The sequence below is a fragment of the Zosterops lateralis genome (genome assembly GCF_965231275.1).
Source record: "Zosterops lateralis genome assembly, chromosome: 4".
Lineage (NCBI taxonomy): Eukaryota > Metazoa > Chordata > Aves > Passeriformes > Zosteropidae > Zosterops > Zosterops lateralis.
The window spans coordinates 19,121,898-19,148,150 of NC_139765.1; the positions used below are offsets into that span (position 1 = coordinate 19,121,898).

Here is a 26,253-nt window from a genome sequence, read left to right on the forward strand (position 1 = left end):
CAATGAGAACCCTCAAGACTAACCAGATGCATTTTAGCCCAAGCACCATTTCAGGGCCACACTTCCTCTCTCATTTTAGCTGAGGCTTAAAAATAAGAAGGGAGAGGAAAAGAGATACCAGTGTTTAGTGACCTGAGATACAGCAACAACCAAAACCACAGCTCATGCTGTGAGAGACAGATTTAGACAATAAACCCAGCTGAGTCACAATATTGCACCAACCAGTAGGGAAGCTCAAGTGCCCCACTTAATGCACTAGGGGAAGAGGACGAAATTTAAGCAAGTTTGTGTGCTTTTGTGTAGTCAAGAGATAATGCTGACACAACATCCCTGGACAAGTCACAGCCTTCAAATATCACCAACCCCTCATATGAAAGTTCTTCAACACTGACTTCACCTGAACCTACTTATGATCTTTTCTCAGTAAGTGTTTGTTTTGATTTGAGATTGAGACACTATTAATATAATGGTAAGAGGGAATGACTTTATAGAAGAAAAAATGTTTAGTTGGAAAAGAAAAATTAATTCAAGAAACCAGCATTTGAGTTCCTGGCTCTCCTGTTTCCCCCCTGCTTGAAACTAGGTTGCCTCATCTGCAGTAAAATTGAAGTTGTGGTCAACAGCTGCATCTCAAGGCCATCTTTAAACACACCTGAATTAAACTGGACTTCAAATGCAACTGAATGGCCATGGCACATCTATCCAAACTTAAAAAGCCTTCTAATTTTGTCTTCATGTCTCCTTGCCACAAATGCAGCTGAGAGCCATGCTAGCACTCCAAAGAATCTGAAACACAGCAGGGAGGGGTCTGGGAATCCAGAAGAGGAAAGATTGCACCCTCATGTACATGCAGAGTCTAAAATCAAAATGCACCATTTTGCATCCAGTAAAAGGACTTGTTTGGTGCAAAAATGTCAGGTGCCAACTCTGCCATCTGTATGGACAAATTTGCCAAAAAGTTACTTTTGTTTCTTAATGCAATGTTCAAGTCTGACTTTCTTTTTATTCTATTTTATAGGATTCAGATGACCAACAGCTTGTGATGAGTGGTCCTCATGATAAGAATTAAATACTGAATTTGGCATTAGCCAGCTAATAAAGACATTTTTATTTACACTTACTGTGAAAAAAAAAAAGAGCACCTACATTACAGGGAATAAAATCTTGTTATAAATTAAAAACCAAAATAGCACAGCTTTGTTTAAGATGCCTTCTATATAGCTCACAGAGATACCAACTTCAGAAGTGTTGGCTGAATCTGAGCAATACCAACTGTGAGTGCTAAAAACAAAATTGAGCCTCAACTAGAAGCAGACACCCCTCTGGGAAAAGCAGCTGATTTTCACTCACCTGCTATTTAACTGCTTTTATTCTTCTTCACAGACTTTAAAATGGCCCCAAGCACACAGGGCTGCTAACTTGGCATATATCCTATATTATCTAGTACTCCAGGCCTGTGCTTTCATTTTGGCTCAGTTACAATTAGAACAGGCAAGTGTGAAACAGAACATGTGGTAAACCTCTATTTTTAAACTGAGGAGATTTTTTTACTGGTCTACTTTCCTGTTAGCCAGCAGCAGGAAACAGAACCATCCTGACTGTCCCCCTTGCCTCCTCTAGCTTCTCTGTCTTTCCTCGACCTTGGCTTGGTGTTCGCTTTACATCTCACCTCACTCTACAAAAGGAAGCAGTAATTGAGGCAGCCTTAGGAAGTAATGCAGGTGGTATGAAAGCATTCAAATGAACCATTTTTGTGAAAAGTGGACTATGGAGATGAACATTGCCTTGCCATGCAATGTCTACATTCAGTTCTTCAGGTCTGAGAGGAGCAGTAGCAGATGCTCCTTCACATACCATGTTTTTACCAAGCACAGCAGTAACAGCTGCCACTGTCACCACACACTATTAGAGATGAATCAAGCTTGAGTTTGATTCACTTCCACCTCCTTCCATCAAAATATTAAATATCATAATGACAGCATGAGAACATGAAAGAAACCACAAAACAGCAAGAAAAGAAGGGGTTTCTTTCTGGCAGCAGTAACATCCCCCCAATCTATAGGGGCAGGAGGGGAAGCCCAGCAAAGCCTTAGTTACCTCTGGGAACTACCCCAGGAGTCTTTCCCTCAGAACAAGACACTGAGCAAATCCAGGGTTGTTGATGCAGCTATCAAGCACAACGAAGGGAATATGACGTGTAAATACGCATTCATCTGGATGAAACAGAGAGTTTCCTTGACTCCTTCCCCTGTCCCCCTACAGAAGACTGCTTCTTTTCACAGACTTTAGAAAATTTAGAACACAAACACATTCAAACATTCACACACATCCAGGAGAGTTTTCTCCACAGAATTTTACAATCATGTTCTTTCGTTCTCCCCAGTCAATCAAAATATTAAGGTTCACAGAGACCAGAAGATAAACTCCAGGCATTTATTTTTGTAATAATTGTTAAATATTATTATAAAAAAAAAAAAAAAAAAAAAAAAAAAAAAAAGAAGCTTCACAATTCATTAAACTCTTTTTTTCTACTGACAGGCTATTCAACTCTGTGTTTTTAATAGGCCAGAACAAAAATTTCTTCTCGCTTTGGCATTCAAACGAACCATACTCACAAAATTAGTGCAGAGACATTCATTGCCCATTAAACATGCCTAAAAATCTCTTGGAAATCGGTAGCATAAGGTTCAAATGAGTAATGCAGAGAGTGTCAAGGTGAAATCATTTAAAAAATGCAAGATATTTTTAAAAGTTAACAAGCAGCACTTTAGCGCTGAAAAATAAATAATACACTTGAATATTCTCACTTAAATTTATATTATATATAGTTGGGTTGTTTTAAAGAAACATAACCCTTCAATAATTAACTTTTTTCATGGAACACTCTTTATTTCAACAAGTCATGCAATATAAACAATATTTTACTTCAGCTGGCTGTTGCAACACAGCTTGTAGAGAAGTTTGATTTCTAATTTAAGAGAAAGGAAGGGCAAGAGAAGAAAATAATCTTGAAGAAAAACCTGCATTATGTGCACAATATAACCATCCAAGCAATTAAACTGTTCCTGCTTAACACAGCATTAATGTACAGTGGTTTGGGTGGGTCTTTTTTTTTAAAGAGTGCATTAAAATCTCTGGAGCATGAGAGGCACTACACACACATAACACCAAGTTCAGTTAAAGCTGAGCATTGGGATAAAGAACTGAAGGCAAATCAGGATATTCCCAATCTTCATATTTCATTATCAAGTCATGCTAAATATTTTCTTCACAGTCCCACCAATTAAACTCCTGGTGCAGTCAAATTAACTTCCTGCAACATGTTATCTCTTTATTCCAGCAAAACAAGCAGTACAGTCAGATTAACTTACTCATTTCAAGTATATTCATCTGTTTAAACACAGGGGTATTTAAATCACACACTTCAGTCAAATTTGAAATAGGAACATAGGAAAATCATAAAATCTAAACCACCTCTGAGAACTTTGTCCTGATTTCAAGCATACAGGAAAGCTACTTACAAATTTGTGCAGGCTAAATTAGAATACATTCTTTACTTGGCAAACATACTTTTATAACCATGAAATACACTGTATATGAAATTTATTCCAGGTATTTGCACATACAGACAGGTAAAAAAAAAAAACAACCAAAAAACAACAAAACAAACAAACCAAGCCAGAAAACTTTTGGTCAACAAAAGTTTGTTTGCCCAACAATCATAGAAAGCAAGTGATATCCCAAAATGAATACCAAATGCTATGTTTTGTTAATCACATGCTTTTAAAAACCAAGCCTTTAATAACTAAAATTTGGAAATTTTTATCATATTATGCCTTCTAAAGTGGCTGGGGTGGGAAGCACCACTTAAAAAACCAAACATTTCCTTTGGATTCAGAGAAAGGAAAGAATTCTTATTTAAAAACAACTATATAGCAGTTCTATAAAGTGCCTCTGAGGAAATACACCAACAGATGCTTTCCTTGTGCAAAACAGGCATTTTTCAGCTCAAATCTTTGAAGCACACATGCTACCCAGATTTGTGTTCATGCATTACCTTCAATATCAGTAATTGATTAAAACTTCTACCAAAAATTATTTTTCTTTATTCAAAATGTGTACCACTCCTCTTTTAGCTTTCAGGTCCTGAGCTGAAAACACATCATCAGAAAATTCTGTGTTTCACTTTCTCATTTCTTAATTTTTCCTTTAAGTCCTTTGCCCATTGTGCATGTTTACTCTTGACTGTAGAAGTCTATTAATGAAGGCTATATTAAATACATTCTTGTCCTAGGGAACAGCAAAGCCATATTGCATACCACTGGAATAAGACACTGTTAAAACCTTTAAAAGCAGCATTTAGGATCAAACTAAAGCCTGATAGAGAGATCTGTCTCCATTTCAAACCCAAAATGCAAAACCTGTTGAAACAACTACTATTGGAGAGTGGATACTTGAAATGTTCTGAAACTCAAAAAAAAAAAAAAAGTACCTAAAAGTTGAGAGAAGGAAGCTAAAGCAGCCCAAGCTAATGCAAGTTTCAGTTTTAGGCTCAGGTCCACCTGCAGCCAAGCACAGACATGGCAAGAACAGAAGCTGCACAGACAGGAGAAAGAGTCTGGGAGCCTGAGCCCAGTGCAGCAGAGCCAAGACACTCCAGCTCTTGGCCCCTCACAGGTAAGGCTCCATCTCTAGCAACAAGGAAAGGTACAAAGTCTGACCATCCCCCTCAGTCTCACCACAAGCTGGTTACTAACTTGCATCACTGAATTACTAATACTGGATTTAAGCTCTTCCATGCCAAGATCCATTACAGGCTCCTGCTGGAGTGTTGAAAAGGGCCAGAAGAGAGTGTCCTGGTATTTCTTTGTAAACCACAAGGCTGCACATCAAAGTTTTCAATGAACAATCAAAAATAACCACCCCAGAACACCAGCAGTCCTCCCCCTCAGATGTGCTCTCCCTCTGGCCCACTACTAGTTCAGCAGTCCATAATCTCTTATGTGTGTAAGAGGAGTTTTCACATATCTGAGCAGGAAAGGAGAAAAACAGGTACAAAGCTAATGAGAATAAGTATGAAATACATATAAACCAAGGTAATAGATTTAAGTGACTTAAATAAAATACAAGTACATTCAAGAAAACCAACAAATATCTGTCCATTTTAGAGAGGAGCCACCAAGAGTTTATTTGATCTGAAATGTCTCTTGTAGGAAAGGTATTCTGAATGTACCAGTACACAGCTGGTCTGACCAGCCAGGAAGTTCATGCTGCAAAGGAGTCCTTCTTGGATAAAATGTGTAATCAGGTTCGTAGTTCAAGAGACAGCTCAGTGATGCCATGTAGATATCCGCAAATCTAGAGAGACGTCTCAGGAAGTAAGTCGGATTCTCATCAGTTCTGAATATGCTTCCGAACTGTGCATTGAAGAAATTCCTGTTCATCTCCCTGTCCCCCAAAAACAGAAAACAAAGACAACAAAGTGAACAGACCTGCACACATCTCTTCACCAGCTGGATCCATAACCTGAAGCGAGCAGATCCTGAAACCTGTTCTACACATTGTTCTCTTGCCATTGTTCTTCAAAACACCAAAATGTGCCCCAGAAGATTTTTACCTTTTGCAAGTGTATAACCCAGGTCTAGAAATCACATTTGTGAAGAGCTTCACACATCTCCCACTAGAGATAAGTTGCTTCTGACACTAGAAACATGACATCTTAAGCCTGCTTTTATAGGTATTGTGAAAGATCTTTGCCTTTATCTAAATACTAATGACAACCAATTCCAAAGAAGCTCTTATATCTAAAATATCAATGTTTTGCCTTTTCTAAAGAAAATGCAAAAATTTGGCTTAATGCACACAAAAAGCTTAAACACATCTTGGAATTAAGTTCTGAGCATTAGTTACTGCCAAGTATCATTCCCATTTCATTTATTCCCACATTTCTGGAGAAAGTTGTTTGGTGGTACAGCTGCTGGCCTTGAAAATTGTGCACTTCACACCCCCTGTATTTAGGGATTTCTTCTTCATGATAATAGATTATTAGGACTTCTAGCCCTATTACCTATCTTTGTGACATATCCACAGCTAAATCCAATCTAGCTCAGAGCTCAGTTTCTATGTATTCTAAGATGTATTACACACAATCTCCAGAAATCATGTAAAAACCTGGAAAAGTGACCTGAGTCTTGACAAAGTCTTGATTTTTTTTATTTGTGCAGAAGCTGTATAATCAACAGTGACAGCTAAACATCGAGGGACAGAAGAATCAAAATGAGAGGGAAAGGGATTTGATATGATGCTATCTTTTCACACAGAAAAGTTACATCTGTTCTAAAGACAGGGAACACAGAAAAAGGTCTGTATGTACAAAGTGTCAGAGGGGAGAAGAGCTGCCCAAGAGACAAGCAGAAATTTGGTTTTAATATATTTTATAGTATCTGTAACGATGGGAATATAAACCAGAGATGGAAAGCAATGGCAAAGAAACCTGTGGAAGACACTGCATAGAACCCTTGGCTGCCAAAGCATACTGCAAATTCTTCATCCCCTGTGTCTTACCTCATTTCTTTTCTTTCCTTCTTCCATTCTTCTAAAATCATTTGAGAATCAGAATCACGGTGAACCTGAAACGTTAAGTATGGATAATCTGTAACTAAGGATAACTTTGTAAATAAGCCTTTCTATTAATAAATCCTTATCAGCTAACAGGACATGAGCAATAATTCAGAGATCCATATACGGAACTTATCTACATCCATTTTAAACAACCAAAAGAAGGAATTGATCCAGGCTGACCAATGGAGAAAGAGGCTAAGATGTTGAGAAAACTCCTATTAACTAACCACACAAATAATTGCATTTATACAGTGCAACACTTCAGCGAGACTGAAAGCACTTGCAAATATCAACGTCCAGCATTTAGAAATTTGGCTGGATCCCTTAGGCTCTCCAGAGCTGATTACACACACACAGAGCACAAACCTGCATGTGTTCCAATAATCCTGTTAAGGTTTGCAGCCAGGTCATGGTTTGAATGTACTTCTCTGTGTTCATGATTTTAATCTCCGATCGTAATTCTGGAATAATTGCACCAGTGCGCCAGCCATGCTTCAGGGTCAAGTCCTATTTACCAAGAATTACAAAATACAGGTATTAGTCTTAAAAAGAACTGATTAAAAGAAAAGAATCTGACTACTGTTTATCCCAAAGCAGCACTAATTTAACTGGTTTTTTTTTGTACAAACAGAAGTATGAAACAGTGGGACTAAACTGTGCCAATGGACAATAGAATTTAATTTCAGATTAAGCATCAAATCCTACATTTTTTGAGAGAGATGGAGAACACACGAGCACTTGCAAATAAACATTCATTAAAACAAACAGCAGGAAATTTCTCTGTAGATGAGAGCTGTGCTGCTGCTAACAGTACCTGGAAGAACTGTGTGCTGGGTTTGTGCTGTTTACCCACACGCTCAGCTGACAGAAGGCTACGACCAGGAGCCCCAGCTCTTCAAGCTCCTCCTCACAGGTACAACACAAGGCAGCTGCCACCTGTGACTGCCTCTCCATTGTGCCAGAGCAGAACAGAGTTGTGTCCTCCTCTTGGCCCTCAGTCTTCTGAGGCACCCAAAGTTACTGTTCTTTTTAAAAGCAGACTGAGAGAAAAATGTTAATATCTGCTGCTGAAACATGTTACCAAAGCTTGGCAGTGGAAAAGTCAATCCAGGCACTCATAAGAAATCAATTACAAAAGAGCCAAGTGGTGGTCATTTACTCTAAAGTAACACTTAACAGAGTATTTGTTCATAAGGTGGCAAAAAAAAAAAAAAAGCCTGGAGAGTGCAGCTACAAATCAGAGCAATATATTGGGAAGAACATTTACAATTAGTGGCAGGAAGATTGCCTCCTGCATGCAAAACAGAATTTCATCCAGCTGCCACCCAAGTCAGGCATATCCTGTACATTTGGATATCTGTGTTTACTCTCCATTACATCTGACACAGTCAGTATCTGGATCAGGAATACAACCTCACACATTCCTGACCACAGTTAGTAAACAGATTAAATGCTACAAGTCAGGTGGAAAATATCGTTGGCATTTTACAGCACCAAGGTTCTTCACTAAGAGAGGAAAAAAAAAAAAGGCAATATGTCTTAACTACCAAATTTTGTTGTATTTTAAAATCTCAGATGGAAGTGCATTACATTGAATAACTGGGGAGAAAGAGAGGAAAACTAACAGAAAGCTTCACCTTTTCTTTGATTGTAGGAAGGCAAACTACTTACTGCCAAGTCACTGTATATGTGGTCACCGAAGTAAAGAACCTTAGAACCCCTCCAGCCAGTAAGCTTCAGAAATTCATACAAGTTACCCTGCAGAAATAATGACATGGACATTGTAGCAGCATGTGACTTGCACCTTCACAGGCATGAAAAAGGAAGCTAGTACACCACTAAAAATATTTCATATCACCAATCTTGTCCTCAGTTTATATACTGTGAATCCCAAATTTTACAGGTGATTTCAGTTCACTCTTGAAGTAGCACTTCAAGAAACAAGGACTTAGAATATCAACAATGAATTTCTACAACTTCAAACATTAAAATAACTCTCTTTAAGGATGCATCAGCATTTTAGAAGCTTTTATATCCAAAGAAACTTGGGATTCTAGGAAATAGGTATGAAATTTCAACAGCACAAGTCTGTTGAAAGCATACCTGTTTGTAAATCTGGCCTTTCTGCAGCTTGTGAATCTTGTCCCAGAGCAAGACTCCCCTTTCATTCACCTTCCGAAATGGTCTGGAATAGATATCCAATTGTTATGTTGCTGTAGGAATCCTAACACTTCTTAGGAAATCAAAGTCTTGACATCAAAAATATTCATCTCTCAAAAGAAAAAATAAAATATCTCTAGCATCTGAATTTTGTAAGAGAAAAAGCAAAACTCCAAAATTTCCACTTTAACCAGCAAAAAAACAATGTAACTCTCCAGTATACCTATGATATTTATAAACATAGTTTGAGAATAACTGCTGAGAAGTAAGGCAAGGACCCCAGGCAGCAGGGAAGAAACAGCATGAACTGTCCGCCACTAAGGAGGAGAGAGCACAAAAAACCAGATGTGTAAGAATCTTGCCCAATCCTTCAGTTTGCACAGCTGGACAACTGAAGATGAGAGAGAACAGGACTGGTGCCAAGACATATAGCAAAGTTCTTCTTAAAATTAAATGCAAAAAGTAAAGGGAAAAATAAGCCCACCTCCCTCTATCTCACTTTCAAATCATAAGCACACATAAAGGAATGGGTCTTTTTCAAGGGTAAAAGTAGGGCATACACATTAGAAATGTGTTTACTTAATCACAATTAGCACAAATATTCCAGTCTGTCAGCCAGAAAGATGCCTTTTAAATACCATGTGTGATGAAAAAAAAATCCCAGAAGAAATGGAAGACACTTCCAGATAAGGGTCTGATTTGAAAGGCATGAAGATTTTTCAGGTTTATTAAGAAAGAAACACACCATCAATGTGCAAATAAGATGTTAAAAACAGCTTCTGTGGCCTTAAGCTGTTCCAGTAGACAGGTCCTAGAACTTTCTTAGGCAAGAAAGGGTAAATATTCTGACTTCAGCATTGAGTGTTGCTGCATTTTGTAATGACCTTACCCAGAATTTCATCAAATACAATTTCATTTTACATTGCAGCCAAATGAAAATATTTCCTAACACACTCTCTAGCCTTATATGGAAGAGCTGCTCAAATCATTCTTTACTGACTAAACACTCACCTTCGCTTATCATTGAAAAAGTTTGGTTTCTCAGCCTGGACAATGACCACATCAAAGAGATCCCTCCAGTCCTTGCCAACAATGAACTTCATGCCTTTGTCCCTAAAAAGGATAGAGGGATATTAAAAATGAAGTGTAGCAAAGTGCAGTTGCATGTGCAATAAAATGAATTATACTAGAGAACTTCATCTTCCCCATCCTTTAAGAATGCATAGTTAAACAGAAAACAACTGCACACTTACACAAAGCTGCTGGGACTGTTTGTGATGAGAAACATCTTCTTGCCATGATCAGCCAGCTTTGCTAATACTGCACGAGTTTGTTCAGCATAGCAGATGTATTTCTCTGTGAGGATTGGGGAAAACACAGCATTAATTGAGAAAATTCTTGTGAAAAGCTTTGTATGCATTCAAGAGTTCAAAACACAAGGTTATACTTAATGCACCTTTGACAAGTGGGAGTAACTTTTTCAAACTTTAAAAATTTGGAATTTGTAATCTTTAAATACAGAAGCCCAAAAATCATATACTATCAGTAAGAAAAGCTTTGGTAGATTATACCATTAGTACTTACCAATATCTGCTTCAATTGCTCTGTACATAATTCCTTTGATATGAACATCCCTGATTGAATCCTATGAGGAAAACAATGAGGAAGATGTAAAGAACTTCATGTGAAGTTCTTTGAAGAAGTGAAGTAAAGAACTTCATCTTTTCAAGTGTTCACCAAATAGCAATAGTAATTTGTTTTTAAAACTACTCCTTTCTTAACACGTGCAATTTTACAGAAATGCCATGTAATGTTCAATATAATTATATGTATGTACATGTGTATATATATATACATATATGAGGTTGCCACTAGACAAAGACTAAGCTTGTTTTCAGAGAAATTAACTTCATAATTTTGGGAAGTACAAAACTATATAGCAGAGGGGCTGTTTTACATAACTGAAAGGTTGCTCAGGAGGGTGAAGCGGGGTGAAAACCCTCTGCAGAAACAGAGTCATCACAGATTTCCAGTGACCTTTGGCATCGAATACATTCCTTTCCCCTTACAAAAAATAAAGTTGTACATCTGACAGATTTTAGATTACAATCACTCACAAATGCCCTGATTATTTACATAAGAAATTTATGAACAGATGAAAGAAGCTAAATGTTTGAACAAAGTACTTATAAGGCGCTCTGGAGGCATTTAACAGCTCTCCTGAGCCAGCTCTGCACCAGACAGCTGTGTTTAGAACAGTGGTAGTGCCATTCTGGTACTAACACAGGGTATTCAAAATCCTCAAAAAATACCACTACAGGGTTTCCAAAAAGCTTGTCACACTGAATAGTACAGAAATTTTCCTACACACTTCAGAGAAACCACAAGAACTGGCCTTCTCTATGTTACATAACCATGACATAAAATTATCTCCCCTGCAGGACACATCCTGAAGAATCAAGAGGGTCAAATTACTCTGGACTAGTACTAGAGCTTTTCTGGAAGAGGAAGAGAGGTAAATAGGGAAAATAGATAGTTCAAAAGTATGAGATAGAAAAGGATGGCACACTAGCCAAAATGAAAGCTCTAAACTGGAATTCCCTATAGCCTCTTACATTCCCTATAGACTGGTAAATCTCTGATAGTGAGAAAAAGGATATGTTCAACAACAATCAAAAGAACTTTTATCACTTTACATGATCTTCCTCACTTTCTTTCTATTCCATCCTCAAATCTACAAAAAGAGCAACAGCCCTAGAATGTCAGCTTTCAAACAAATTTCAGTTGATTCTTTTCCAAGCTCTACCTTAATTTTACTTATGCTTTTACAGTTGTATACCCATAATTACTTCATACAAAACCTAAGGTGAGGTATTTCACTGAGGCTGGCACAACAGGTGAAAGTTTTCTGAAGTGCTCACAGAGAAGACACACAAATATACAAGTTTATCTAAATCTTCAAAGCTTGACGTCATCCTTGACATACCTTGACATCTTTGTACAGATGAACAGGTTCATAGTCTATGTTGTTTTTCAGAAAATATTCATTCACACAAGAAAGAAGTGTCATTTCTGGCAAGGAAAATATATCCATGAATTGCTTCATTGTATTTCCTTGTGAGCTCTACAGTGATGGGAAGAAAAGGAAAGAAAAAACAAAGTCAGGTATTTCTCAGATTAGGACACTTTCCTTTGTTCAATATAAACACTTCAGCTTAGTTGCAGATATTCAGCTTTTGTCATCCCTGTACACATTGCTACAGATTGTTTTTCAACTAAGACCTTCAATAAAGTTATGTCCAACAGAAGTGTTGTGATTAATTCTTCAAATAAATCCAAATCAATACTCTTGGAGTGGTATTTTAATTCATAGAAACAAGACAGTGCTCAGCTAAAAGTCAAGAGAAGGCCTTCAGTAGAAGTCTGCACTTGTGCAAACAAGAGGCACTGATGGGTGAGGGATGGAGGTTTTCTTAGCTTGGTGGGTTTTTTAGTAAGTGGAATACTAATTAGGATTGCAAAACTATTTATCTCCTTGAAATGAGATAATAAAAAGATATAAGGAACTACAATAACTAGCACAGTAACAGAGGAAGAGATTTCTAGTCTGCAAAAGCTGTAACGATAGTTACATTTCACAGAAGTAGAGAATCTCATTATATAAGAGCAAATACAGCCCAAATACCTCTCAATATGAAGGGAGGCAAAGCAAGAAGCTCAGGATCAGAGTAACACAGAGCAGAGGTTGCAAGGGACTGCTGGAGATCATCTTGTCCAAGCCTCCTGCTCACACAAGGCCACCTAGAGTCAGCTGCCAAGGACCTTGTCCAGATGGTTTCTGAGTATCCAAGGACAGAGACTCCACAAGCCCCTGGCCAACCAGCCTGTGCCAGTATTCACAGTAAAGGAAGCATTTCCTGATGTTCAGAGGAAACCTCCTGTTTTTCAAATTTGTGTCCCTTGCCTCTTGTCCTGCCACTGTCCTTTACAAGATCAAAGAAAGTATAGACCTAAACAGACCAAGGCATTCCCACTGGGAATTCACAACTTCTTCAGAGACTAGATTCAGGAATTCTAAATTCAGCTCCTTAAAATAAGAACAAGTGCAAGAACAATAAAATGTTCCACATCACAAAGAAGGACTTTTCATGTCAACATGAAATTTACACTGTACATAAAAGGGGTGAAATAAACTTGGGTTTTTAGCAAAAGGTCAGCTTCATCCTTCATTTGGGAAAAAGGAAGCAACCCACCAGAGGGAAAAATCAACTTCCTTGGCAAAGTTTAGTATTTAATGTAGATGTCTCATCTTTTATCAAATCCCCTTGCTTTCATTCTGCCAGTTTGCATGCAGGAATTGCCTCCATACATTTATTTCCTGCTACACCAGGTAAGCCATCAAACCACCAGGAAAAAGTAAAGTACATGAGCCGGATATGGTTCATTTCCCAGCCTTTATCAGATTCTGTGTGCAACACTGAGAAAGTCACTTGATTTTCTGTGCTCCACCACTCTGTCTGTATGACTTGGTAAGGGAACAGTCAGAGAATAAAATACAGTGAGCAGGAGAGAGACAAGTAATTTGTCACTTTAGAGGGCAAACCTCACATATAGCACTAAACCTAAGTCAGTCGTATATTGAGAAAATATACCTGCTAGTTATAATGAGAGCAAAACTTAAACACCACTACCCTCATACCAAAAGATCCTCACCCAATTTCAAAGACTGATTTATGGTTTTACCTTTCCATAAAAGTCACTCATTTGTTCTAAAGGGACATGGGAACCATCATACATTGCAATGACTTCTTCATCTGGGACCACACTGAGGCCTCTGGAAAAGAGCACTAGCTTTAGTTCAAAAGTCAGATCAAAATTTCCAAGTAATCACCAAAGCCTGACAGATTAACACATAGATCTGGCTCTTATTAAAGCCCTAATAATGTCACAGGAACATTTTTGTTTCTAAGTTAAAACAGCATCTTTCCTTACCAAACAAGTAACATTTTAACAGGCTCATGCACACGGAACACATTCCAATTTTAAGTCCTTTTCTGCTTTCTTATGGGAAAAGAGCTTATTAGTCTCCATTAAAGCTATGCCTCAAGGGTTTTTTTAAGAAGTGGTTAGGACTTCCAGTTTCTTAACACAAAGTAATTCCTCACACTGCCTTTTCTTTTATACAGCACTGATGATACAATAGCATTTAAGTCAGATTATTCTACAGCATGACCTTGAAGATTTAAGGGAGTGAAAAATATAGACAACCTTTAACTAAATAAGAATTTATTTTAAACTGTATGAACAGTTCACTTTCCCAAAATTTAAAATAACTTGAAGGATAGTTGGTAGTTAAAACATTCAAATATAACAACAAATGGGAAAGAAGGAGATAACATCTCCCCAGAGTTTATCAACTATTAAGAGAGTAAAGGCTTTAGTTTGGTTTTAAAAGTTTACAGCATCAAGCATCTTGCACTAAAGCATCTAAAAGACTGCAGGCATGCAAACATCCTCACCAGAAGCCACAAAAGTTGAGAGTTTACTCAGGATTAAAAAAAGCACTAATGCAAACCAGATCAGCTGGTCTTATTTTTCCAAACCTACTTATGGTGTTTTGCAGCCATGTAAAGCAGACCATTATTTCAGAGCCTCCCTTTCTTGATCTGACTAAGAAGTGTTGCCAGACATTAAAATAAAAATAAATGAATTCACAAACTTAGTGCTTTCAGTGCTTAGAATCCACACCAGCTTTGCTGAACTTCCTCAGGGCTTCTGTGGTGGCAGAATCCCACATTTACCAGCTCCTTTACTACACACCAACTGGGACACAACCTTGAGCTTTTGCTGGCAGAAATCCAGCATTCAAGTCAGTCTTGTGCACCCACAGGGCAGATAATACTTGGGTTTTGTCATATACAGAGTTCAGCATCACCCCCTCCATGGCAGCAAGCACAAAGAAATGTAACCAAAATGTAAACCAGATACCAGGTAACACCATTGGAACTGAGGAGGTACCTTCTGGTCTGCAGTCAGCTATGCCAAGTGCTATTTCAATACTGCTAGAGAAAACACTCATGCATCAGGAGCTACCTAAGCACAAATCAACAGAGGACAATGTGCATGTAAAAACCACAGTGGAGAGATGACTGCCTAGGCAAAGCTGTAGATTACTTCTACCACAAGACTCTCAGTCTTGATACAGTTCACAGTGCAGCTGTATAACCACACATCATCTTGACATCAGCCCTCACAGCCTTCAGCCTCCTTTTCCCTCTCCTTAGCCCTGTACAGTGTTTGAAGAAACAGTATGAAGGTGTGGTGCAAACCACCATTTTCAGGTCATATCACCTTTGGGACCCAAATTTAGGTGTTTTGTCCTCATGGTGGGTAGGGGAAAACAACTAAGAGTGCAACAGAATAAACCTAGGTAAAAGTTTTTTGTTCAATGACTTTAAGAAAGGTGGCCTGGCTTCTTGTTTAATTTAAAATCTGGTACTGAGTGTGATGAAAGTTTGATTTAGTTGATGTGTCCAAACTTAAAAGCTCTGTGCAAACACAGCAGGACCTCTCACGTGTCTCCACAATCACACTAAAGTCATGCTATCAGGCACTCTGTGACAATTATTTACATAGAAAACAGGAGTAGAGAAGTCCTCAGTATATTTTTAGATGTCTTTCAGCACAATTTAACAGCCAGAAACAAAGTGAGTCAGCACTATGTGACCAACCAGCTTGCCAATTCTCCCAGGGCTGAACTGGGGAATCAGCTGTGCTGATCAGGCAGTGGATGTGTACACATCTGCGTGTACACACACAGGTACAAAGAAAATCCCTTCCAGTGAGGCTGCAATGCTAGATTGTGTCTGTGCTCATGAGGGCACAGATCCTGGTAAGAATCCCTGCTGTATGCTAATAAATGCAGTTTAAAGAAAAAAAAAAAAAAAAAAAAAAAAAAAAAAAAAACATTGTCATTATAAAGGAAAAATAACTTTACCCACCTGTAAACTGTTCCCAGCTGAATATAATGAAAAGCATCAATCTTCATTAATAATGCCTTGCAAGTCAAAAAAAAAGAGAAAATAATATTTTTTGTCACTTGAACTATTTGACAGGAAAATACAAAAGTCAAAACAATTTTATCTACAATCTTTTTGTCTCAAGAACACGTGAGCACTCTATCTGCAACTTCCTTCACAGCTTCCAAAATACTTTTATTAATTACTAGTTTTATCCTGTTGTCTTACCCCACCCACCCTGAGGACAAAATGCCCAAAACATGGTCTATGTAAGAGCCATTTTTAAAAATATTATTATTATTATTGATGATGCAAGAGTAGCAAGAGTAGCAAGAGTAGCAAGAGTAGCAAGAGTAGCAAGAGTAGCAAGAGTAGCAAGAGTAGCAAGAGTAGCAAGAGTAGCAAGAGTAGCAAGAGTAGCAAGAGTAGCAAGAGTAGCAAGAGTAGCAAGGAATAAAAACATGAAAACAAATCCGTACACATCAATGCAGAGTGGAAAGTCGAAAGGCTTAAAAGCTCTCTCTAATTTCTTTGGCTAGGTTTCCAGCACAAAGTTATTTATACATACCCGGTGCACATCATAATGAAGACCTCTGATGGCAAAATTGGGATCATAATCATATTTTCTTATTTCTGCAGGATACTAGGAAAAGAGAGCAATGGTTGGATTTTAAAACCATAATCAAAACAATAAAAATTGTTTCTGCAGAATTTTAAAAGTCCAAGTTTTCTATGCTTGTAATTTGCTCTAATCATTTAGGAGAATTTTTCATAGCCTGGTGAGATTTGCAGGACCACATGTCTGCAAGAGAAGGCAAACATTTTCCCAAAATCCAAGGTCATTATTTTATACCTAAGGCCATCCTCATACCTGAAGCTGGACATCCAGGTAATCTGTAGTGACTACCTTTGAACTTGTCAACTTGTTAATTTAATACATTCTTCTTACATTAGAAAATTTCATTTAGAAATGCACGTGAACTGAATGTCCTTTATATACAGTGTAGGCAGCTCACACCTGTGAGCTGTAGCCTAACATTTTTCAGTACAAGGCTGTTTTCAGTCAACTGTAATTTTGTCCTGCTTTAAACACAGATTGCCATGAAAAGAAATGTTAGATGCATGTCTTGGGCTAAGGGTTTTGTTCACTTGTTTTTTAAGGGTGAAATGCTTCAGTAGTTTCAACTGAGAAAACTATTTCTTTGATTAAGCCACTGAAAGACAAACCTTCATTCTCCTCTGCAGTGGATCGGCTTTCCAATGGGTGCAGTTCCGGCCAGCCCTGCCGCCACTACATCCAGGGGCCACTTTGCCAGAGGCGTGGGCAAACTCGACCACGGGGCGGATAGTGCGCAGAATAGAAAGGCGGGACTCTCAGGGTGTGCAACCAAGGGATGCGTGGTCCCAAGGCAGCGCTCCGGAGAGAGACGCTGGCCTCGAAATGGCACGGCTTTTTATTGAGTGGGTTACAGGGGTGGGATTGCGTGGGACCAATTACAACCTTTTGCCATCGTATAATGAGGGGATGCAGAACTTTTGAACCAATAATAAGTAACTTGGGGAGGAGGAATACATGATGAGGGGGTGGGGAAGTTATATAACTTAAAGATTGACACTTAACAGAAAGGTGGTAAACAACTATTATGGGATAGGGTTACCAGGACAACCAAGGTTTTGGCGGGAAAGTCTGGGGGAAGGGGAGAAGAGGAGAAGGAGAGGGAAGGAGAGAAGGAGAGGGAAGAAGAGGCCATCTTAAACAATAGTAATAATTACAAAATTATAAAACACAAATTATAAAACCAAACTGGAGCAGTGAAAACCCAATTGGAATTGAATTTAAGCACCACCACACTCCTCCCACAGGTTACATCAGGCTTAGAACATAACATTGTGTTTTCACCTTCTCTAAAACAGTATCCATACATATATGGCTAATTTACAAGCCTTCAGGGGGAGAAGTGCATTATACAGCTTCAACAGAGCCTCTAGCTACTTTATAAGAAATAAACTGTCATTTCCCCCCAAAGTTCTCATCTTGCTAAAGAGGACTTGCTCTGCAACTGCTGTAGATTGCATTTATACTGAGTACAGGCATTTACATTTAAAGAAAACAGTCCTATCAACCCTACTACCACTTCCAGAAAACATAGGGCAGGCTACTGATCTGAATGAAGATCAGCATCAAAAGCCTACAGACAGGCTGGAAGAGGTTGTAGGTTTGGTCAGGGAATATGAAGCAGAGACACAATGGAAATCATCAGGGAATGAGACAGAATGTGTTTAACTAAAAACTACCATGCACTGTACATACCCCAGAGTAACCACATCAGGCATGTACAATGAAATTTATTTCTGACTTTATCAAATTTCCACATTCTTGACTTGCTACTTTAATTTATTCTACTAGAAAGTTGTCTTTTCAGATACATGCCAGTGCATATGAGAAAAAGGATTATGCTTACCCTGGCACACAACTCAAACTCAAAGCTTCCTTGAAAAAGAAACAAAGAAATGATAAAAATAGTTTGCTTACCCCACTTCTGGTAGGGACAAATATAACTGGACTGAAACAGCAGCCCAGATAAAAAGGCAGAAGGCCTGTGAATCAGGAAAGAAATAAACCCAGGAGCAAGAGCTTACATAGAACACCTGCTGCCACCTCCATGATTCACATTAAATTGATGTTTATTCTCTTGGACAATTCCTTGCTTCCTACACTGCATTTTGCAAATTTTGATGTACTGCCTCCCTCCACCATGAGCAAAATTTGCTATCTTTTGGTTTGACTGTGACAGTCATAATGGACACTTTCTAGACTGTTTTTTCTATTGGTAAAGGCAAAAAAAATTATTAACAGTATAAGCAGCTACAGACATAGTACCAATAAAAACAGTTGTCCCTCAGTAAATTCAAAAAGGAGACAATGTATTTCAATAAGCTGTCTTAAAAAGTAATTACAGCTTTGTTTAGTAGAACTCAGGAGATTTTAACCAAGATAAACTGGAAAGCCATTGCTAACCATTCAAATAGTAAAGGCAGAACACCATCAGAATTTTTCTCTATAAGAATTAATCTTGACTCCTACAGTAACATAGGTTTTCCCAAGAACTGTGTAGCTTTAGTAAAGTATATTTACACATCCCACAGAAATTGCTATCAAGATGTGCCAACATTGAGCAGGGATAAAGCTGTGTATGCTTGTAGCACCCATGAAGTTTTGTTTGTTCTTCCAAGGATATTTATAGGTGTTTATATATAGCTCCTAACCTTTAGATTCAAATATGAAAGTGGAATAACACCATGCATTCAGACTTAGGTTGTATAAAAATACACAAGCAGTTTTATTAAGTTACTCCATGGACTTTTTGTCTTTTTCTTTTCCTGCAAGTCCTACAGTTTAATTAATTTTGCTTGTTTTAGTCCATAGATTTTTTCAGTCTTTCTCCCAGCAATACCTTCAGTTTCCCAAGTCACCCATCTCCCTCTCCACTTCCTAACACATGGGAGTTTTTCCCATCCCCAAACTAAACAAGCAGGTCCAAATTGCCTGGATGTCAAGTGGTCACCAATTCAAGAACAAGAGCACTTCTTGGAGAGGCAGCAGGGCAGTGCACTGAGCTGATCACTGCCTTGTAACCAGGCTCTGATCACTGCACACATTGCCCCTTCAGCCAAGGCAGCCAAAATGCCAGGTACACACAGAGCACCTTGCAAGCACTCAGTGCAGTCAAAGCCCTGCTAAGAAGTCCAGCTAAAAATATTTCATAGGAAAACTAACCACTGCACTCACAGCAAGGGATGAAACACAGTAACGGTAACTTTTAAGCTTCTTATTTATTAATGTGACTCCAATAAATGACAATCAGGAACAAACAGCAAACCATATGCCCATATTAAAAGATAAGACAAATATAACTATATTCCTTAACAGATGGTTCTCTGCTCAAAACTGCAGCTGAGAATAAAACAGGACTTCTGTTGTGCTTATGTAGCGGTTGTACAAAATGTGCTGTAAGGGAGACAAGCTAGGACTAAGACATGAAAAGATTATTTATGCCTCTCAGTCAAAAATGATTTATTATACCCTTTATTCATAACTGTATTGCTATTCCATTAATTTTACTTACCCGATGCTCATTAATAAGAAGATCTCGAGCAGCATTGAATATGAGCGTGTGCAGATGTTTGGAATAAAAGACTAAGGTGTAGTCATAATCAAATCCATAAATTTCAATGTCTGACAGGCTCATTTCATTGTTTGAAAAAATAGCATCTGGATTCAGCATGTTACTCATAATTGAAGGAACCAACTCTGTGAACAGAGGAGAGGAAAAAAAAGTTACACTAGCCTTATTTATTTAAATAAAGACACAGAAATCCATAAGCAATTGCTAAGTATAGACAAACAATGATGGAAACTATCAGACTAATTCACACTAACCAGCTAATCCTTAACAATATAATGCTATTTAACATGCTGCCCTTAACTTGTCTCTGTGATCCATAGTTTTTATTTGAAATACACTTTTCTCTGCAGTCCAAGTTTGAAGAGAAGATGCATTTTGGTATCTTATCAGAGAATACCAGATATAATTTTTTGCTAACTCCTTTAACACATTTATTAATGTTTTGAAAAATGAATTTAGAGTTGAATAATATTATTATTATTACTACTACTCTGGGAGCCTTGACTTCTTCTCCCATTACTTGGTCTAGCTCCCGCCCTTGAAGCGGAACAGACATTGTTTTATTTGATATTGCTTTAATTTTTGCTTCACCATTTCAAGATTATCACATTAATCAATTTCAACTTACACAAATAAACTATATGTGACTGTGTACATAACAACTATTACATACACACTGTTATGCTTATTAACCTCCTAGAGAATCAGAAAACCAAAAATATTCTGCTTATTTTCTACACACACACACACAGTGTGTAAACCATTTCCATTTTTAAGAGTATGTTTCAGTTGATATTTGATGGAAAAATACTGACTGAGAAATTAAAACCATTATATAATAAATAACTTCAGGACCAACACCAATGTCAGCACTAATCACTGAAAGTGTTTATATTTCTTGTTTACAAAACTTGGAAGAACAACATTAGGAGATTAAATGCTATTCTCCTGGCAGCATAAAACATGAGCATGTTTTCCTTCCTTCCTTTCTCATATATTGTCTTTATACTCCAGACTTACCTACCAGTGGAAAAAAAAGGGGAACATTCATCTTAAACCTGTGCTAGGAAAGGTGAGTTTAAAGGGAATATGTTTTGTTTCTTTACTTTCTATATAGGACTAAAAGGAATTGATCAAGCTGCTCTCAAAACCTTCAGCTCTGAGGATGAATCCCTACATGCTCCACCATTGAAAACATCTCAACAAGACAGGTAGGTGTGGGGACTTCAGATTCAGACACCCAAGTGTTTAAATTTTTAAGAGAAGAAAAAAGCAAATTCACTAAGTTTAATTCCAAACTTCAAACAGACCAGCAATCAAATCAAATGCAATTTGACAGGCTACGATAAGGCAAATATTCCTACTCTATAGAAAGGGCCATGGAGCATTGAATTAACTTGAAGTTATGAGCACAGCTTTTAATCAACTTCCAAAATCACATTACAACACCCATTTCTGCATTATAAAGTATTTTTTCAAATGTCAATTGTGCCGCTTAGTGAGTCAATGCTTGTTTTAAAAATAAAGATATTTATGTAGCTATATATAGATAAAAAGATATTTCAGCTGAAAACTGGCTTGACTGGTGGCTGTCTGAAAACCAACAGTATAAACAGTTGGCAGCTATTAGACATTCTGGGCAGCAGACAGCATCACAAGTGCTATAAACCTTGGGTCAAAAAACAGGAGAGCCTTGTAGCCTTGTCATCTCAACATCATAACTAACTGAAATATCATATACTTGAAGCTGTTGGTTGACTAAGGTTGTAATATAATACTCTGAAATATTCTCGAAGTAGTCGCCTCATCTTTCACCAACTCACACCCACTGACCAACTTATTTTTTCACAACATTACCTGATCTCAGCTCTTAAGTATTATTTGGGTGTGGTTTAGAACGAGAGAAAGTTAAGTCCAAAAAAAAGAAAATAAAAAATAGATTCAAAATAAAAGGCAGTTTCTTTCTTCCTATCCCTTATCTCACCCTCCAAAGCCCACAGACCTCTCTTGAGATCGTTAACATGGCTTTTAATTTCACTTCTGAAATGCTGACGCTACTTTACATTCAGAAATGCTTTGTTAGCACCCAGAGCTGTGAAGTCCCAGTTCACATTCAAAATTCCTAAGTGCAGGAAAACACAATAATTTCTTTTTTTTAAGGGCAAAACATGCAATCTAAAGCATTATCCATTGCCACTACGGGACATGCTCTTCCATTTGGTATTGTAGAACACACTCTGCCTCTTTTTCTTTCAGTTCTCAGAAAAGACCGCATTTTCAAGCAAGCATTATCTTGGTAATTCTCTACCCACCGGAGCAAGGGCAGAAGCAAGCAAACATTTCTCCCCTAGTTTTTTGCCTGGCTGAGCTGAAGAACAAGGCTTCCCAGGCTCCTGTATTGTACCATGAGCATTTTATAATGCCTCACACAGTGTTATAATGGAGCCACAGGTGAAAAGAGCCGTCCAAAACTTCACAGCATTTTAACTTTTTGGAAGAGCGGCCTATTTCAGAGTAGTTGTGCTGTGTATACATATAAAATAGTCATCAATGAGATGACCGACTTCTCGATTTTCTTTCTACATTTGCTTTTCTACACGCAACACACCCCCAAACCCTAGCACTCTGCCCAGCCCAAGCTGCACTGTACCAAAGGCGTTCCGAGCAGCCGCGGCCCCGGACGGGCGATGGTGTGAGGGGCTCAGCCCGCCCTCCGAGGGGAGGATGAAGGGGCAGCCGTCCCACAGCCCGTGTCCCTGCCGTCCGGCCCCCAGGACACGCCGGGTGAGAGTCTCCCCGTGCTCCCGCTCAGGCCCGGGGCACACCACAGGAGCGCAGAGCACACGGAGCCACTGCGGGACCCTTCCCGCTCCCCTACAAGTTTCGTCCTTGCTTGGCTCCCAGCCGCCGCCACGGACTCGTTCCCTCCAGGACGGACTCGTTCCCTCCAGGACGGACCCGTTCCCTCCAGGAGCGGCGGCACTCCGGCCCGCTAAGGGGGAGCCGCGCCGTGCCGCCCGCGGGCGCCGCTCACCCTTGGTGACCCTCTTGGCCTCTTTGTAGCGCGACCACAGGTAGCTCTTCATGTCGGACGACGGCGGCTGCTGCTGCTGCTGCGGGGCCATGGTGCAGAGGGGAGCGGCGCCCGCGGCGGGCAGGACGCGGCCCCGCCGCCCGCCCGCGCCCGCCCTGCCCGCCGCCAGCAGCGCCCGCGCCACCACCGCTGCCATGCTCCGCGCTCCGCCGAGCGCGGCCGCTCCGCCGCCGCCGGCTGAAGTCACTTCCTCGTGCCCCGCCCCGGGCCAGGAGGCGGGCCCGGGCCCGCAGGTAGCGGCGGGAGGTAGGGCTTGGCCGCCCCCTCGCCTCGGCCCCCCTGGTCGGGGCGGGCTCGGTTGCACTGAGAAGAGGTGCCTGAGCAGCGGACCGCAGTCTGCCGCCCCAAGGAGGGAAAACAGCGTCCTCCGTACACCGTCACCGCCGGCAGCGTTTTATCAGCGTTGCTGAGCAAGGTCAAGGGGAGTTGCCTGGGGAATACACCCCGACCTCATGACTCTGCTGCTCTTCAGGTCTCTGCTGCCTGAGATTCTTTCACCACAAACACCGCATCAACAGCAAATATTTACTTCTCCAGCCCGCTTGCACTTCCGAAGTACTATATACACCTGCTTATATCTCTAACAAAGCAAGCTCAAAACACAAGCTGCATGTAAAATACACAGAAGTTCTACTGCTGTTTTGAGGCCCTCATGTCCTTGTGAAGCTCTAGCCTCTGATAGCTGTAGACCCTGGCAATCTAAGAATTTAAGCCATATTTATTATACTTGGAGAAAAAAATAAATTAGATGATGCATGGATGAAGAACCAGACCAGATCACTGCCACAGTGAACTGGTTGCAACTCCACATGCAGAATTCCTGATATGCTCAGAAACTTTTGACAACAAAAGGAACATATTCTTTTTCCAGTACAGTAAACATCGAATACAACTTGTTCTTATTTCAAGGAGATCTACATAACCCATTGTCATTTATGTTTGGAAGTTGCCCAGCCATTTATCCCCATCCATCTAAAAAAAAAAAAAATCCTATACAAAACTGAAGGATTTCAGACAAAATACTACTCTGAGCATGCTCTTTTTTGTTGTTGTTTTTTTTTCTTTTCTTTTTTTTTTTTAATAGCAAAGAATGGCACTTACCTTATTTTTACAGGCAAAACTTGTAATAAAATAAGTTGAAAGAAAAATAACCAGCTTTAGATTTCAAAGTGTCTGTCAATAACTATGTGTTCTGTACTTCCAATCAAGGCTGAGTTCTTGGCTGACAGTACAGTTGTTACAACTGAGACTGTCAAAAGTTTGATACGCTAAGTACTTCCCAGGTTTAGTTATTGGTGGAGACCAGACACAGCTTTCATCAAAGTTCCTACCTTATCTTTTATGTTAATTGTATTGTGGTTTCAGTATGTTATTCTGGTATGCATCACTACAAATCCATCACAACAAATTCTGGGAACAAGGAGAGAACAAGATCATCAATATTTAGAAAACAGAGAAGGCAAGAGGAAAAACAACATCCTAGAGAATTACTAATCTGGTACTTGCCTTCTTTGATGTTCCTAGTCTAACAATATTTTTGCTGAACCCTGCAGCAGACAAAATGAAAACTCCCATTTACCTTTCTGCATCAGATTTTCCTAGTACAATTAAAAAAAAAATTAACTCATCTATGAAATTACAAGATCTGATAAAAGTAATTTTGAATTGATGGCATAATTCTAGAGTATTGTAGTTTTTCTTGTCAGCTCAACTCTTCATGACCTTCAACAAAAACATATAATAACTGGAGAGCTTTTTTAATCCAACCTATGGGTTACTTAATCCCTCATGAAATTCAGTTGAAATTAATAGAAAAAGTTGCATTGTTCTTCTCCTGAACACAGCCTAGCCTTGTCTCTAAGTCTCAAGACTATAAATATTGTGAACAATAACCACTTTGGTAGGTGAGGCATTTTCAAGAATTACAAGAACTCCTCTGAATAATACAAGAAGGAGCAGTAATGAAGAAGATATTTCCAGCAGTCAATGGGTTGACACAGGTGTGGCTTGTTCTGCCATAAGCAGTAAGAGAATACTGCAGAGACAGGGATTTATATTCCCTCACTGTGACACCAGCATTAATGTTAGAAAAGTCTAATAAAATTCTGGAAAAAGACACTACAGTGCTCTGTAGCACTATCACTCATCCTTCAAAACCTCAAGGCTTTAAATTTTGACATTAATTTTTTTTTTATACTATCAGACTAGAATGTTAATACTTCTGTTTTTTCTGCAAGCAAGTGCAAGACAGAGCCTTGGATGTGCAAACTATTATTGCTGATAGAAATCCCATCTTTGCTGCAGACAGTTTAGGTTCCCAGATAAGCAGGACTAACCAATAAAAAGATCATTCTCCCTACATATGAGACGTGCTTTTCTAATGCTTGATGTATGCATTACAAAGAAAAGTAATTTTCTTTATTTAATTTTGTCAGCTAAGACAACTTCCACAGGGTGTTTGGCCAGCAAATTATTCTCACAAATCAAACTAATCCCTAAGTGTTAGCAGTGAGACTAGAGACAGAACTAAAACATGAGGTAATGGTGTTTAAAAATAAGTTGTTAAACAACTCAGCTTCAGACAACTCTGTTCTTTCTTCTGTCTACTGGTCTCCAAGTAATGACTCAAATACTGGAAAATATGTGATAATGTAAACTGGTATGAAGGAGCACACGTGGAAATTAATTTATCTTTATATGGAATCCATATTCCTTCTTCCAATACTTAAATCAGCTTTTATTTAAGCAGAAGAGAACATGCAGAAGTAGAGCAAGTCAGCTTCAAGAATTTTTTCTTGAATGGCACTTACCATGAAATATGATCCTGCAGGCTAATGTTACTTTAAATACTTCTTAATCAGATCAGTCTAAGTGATCCTAAAGATGACTAACTGTGATGAAAAAATGCAAAAAAGAACCCAGACTTTCCCTCATTTTATTGTCAGAGTTGACCATATGTATGATACTTACTTGGTGCAAACTGGAAGGCATTTAGATATATCTGACAAATTTTTAAAAAAATAAAAAGGAAAAAAAAATAAAACTCCATACCAAGCATAAAGACTTACACAGAAGAATTACCCTCCAAAGAAGAATCTCAGGGGGCTGTCTTGCAGAACAACAGGCCCTTGTTGGGCCTAAACAAAATAGCATGAGTTTTGTTATGTACGTA

General features: G+C 38.9%; 2 protein-coding genes across 8 annotated transcripts in view; one reads left to right on the top strand and one right to left on the bottom strand.

Moving 5' to 3' along the window:
- The window catches only part of STAB2 (stabilin 2), a 75,857-nt gene extending 74,487 nt beyond the window's left edge, over nt 1-1,370 (top strand). For 6 of the 7 annotated variants that reach the window (XM_083858977.1, XM_083858975.1, XM_083858971.1 and 3 more), the window contains 2 exons: nt 304-423; nt 1,019-1,370. In XM_083858977.1, the coding sequence (XP_083715103.1) occupies nt 304-423; nt 1,019-1,069 (171 nt within the window). In that variant the 3' untranslated portion in view covers nt 1,070-1,370. The remainder of the gene's footprint in view (nt 1-303; nt 424-1,018) is intronic. The other variant, XM_083858973.1, reaches the window with a different exon arrangement.
- Nucleotides 1,371-3,305: 1,935 nt separating this feature from the next.
- Nucleotides 3,306-23,232, bottom strand: NT5DC3 (5'-nucleotidase domain containing 3). The gene is made up of 14 exons (XM_083859212.1): nt 23,022-23,232; nt 19,928-20,112; nt 16,369-16,443; nt 15,783-15,838; nt 13,525-13,615; nt 11,768-11,905; nt 10,366-10,426; nt 10,035-10,137; nt 9,793-9,894; nt 8,725-8,806; nt 8,293-8,379; nt 6,988-7,128; nt 6,565-6,629; nt 3,306-5,448 (listed from the first exon to the last, which is right to left on the bottom strand). The coding sequence occupies exons 1-14, from the start codon at nt 23,215-23,217 to the stop codon at nt 5,187-5,189; spliced, it is 1,644 nt and encodes a 547-aa protein (XP_083715338.1). The 5' UTR covers nt 23,218-23,232; the 3' UTR covers nt 3,306-5,186.
- Nucleotides 23,233-26,253: the final 3,021 nt, after the last annotated feature.

Excerpts from the sequence above, each read along its gene's own strand:
- NT5DC3 (XM_083859212.1), bottom strand. The coding sequence starts at position 23,217 with ATGGCAGCGGTGGTGGCGCGGGCGCTGCTGGCGGCGGGCAGGGCGGGC. Across the intron at positions 20,113-23,021 it reads GGCCAAGAGGGTCACCAAGG|AGTTGGTTCCTTCAATTATG; the intron begins GTGAGCGGCGCC and ends CTCTGTTCACAG. Across the intron at positions 10,138-10,365 it reads AGCAATTGAAGCAGATATTG|AGAAATACATCTGCTATGCT; the intron begins GTAAGTACTAAT and ends CAATCCTCACAG.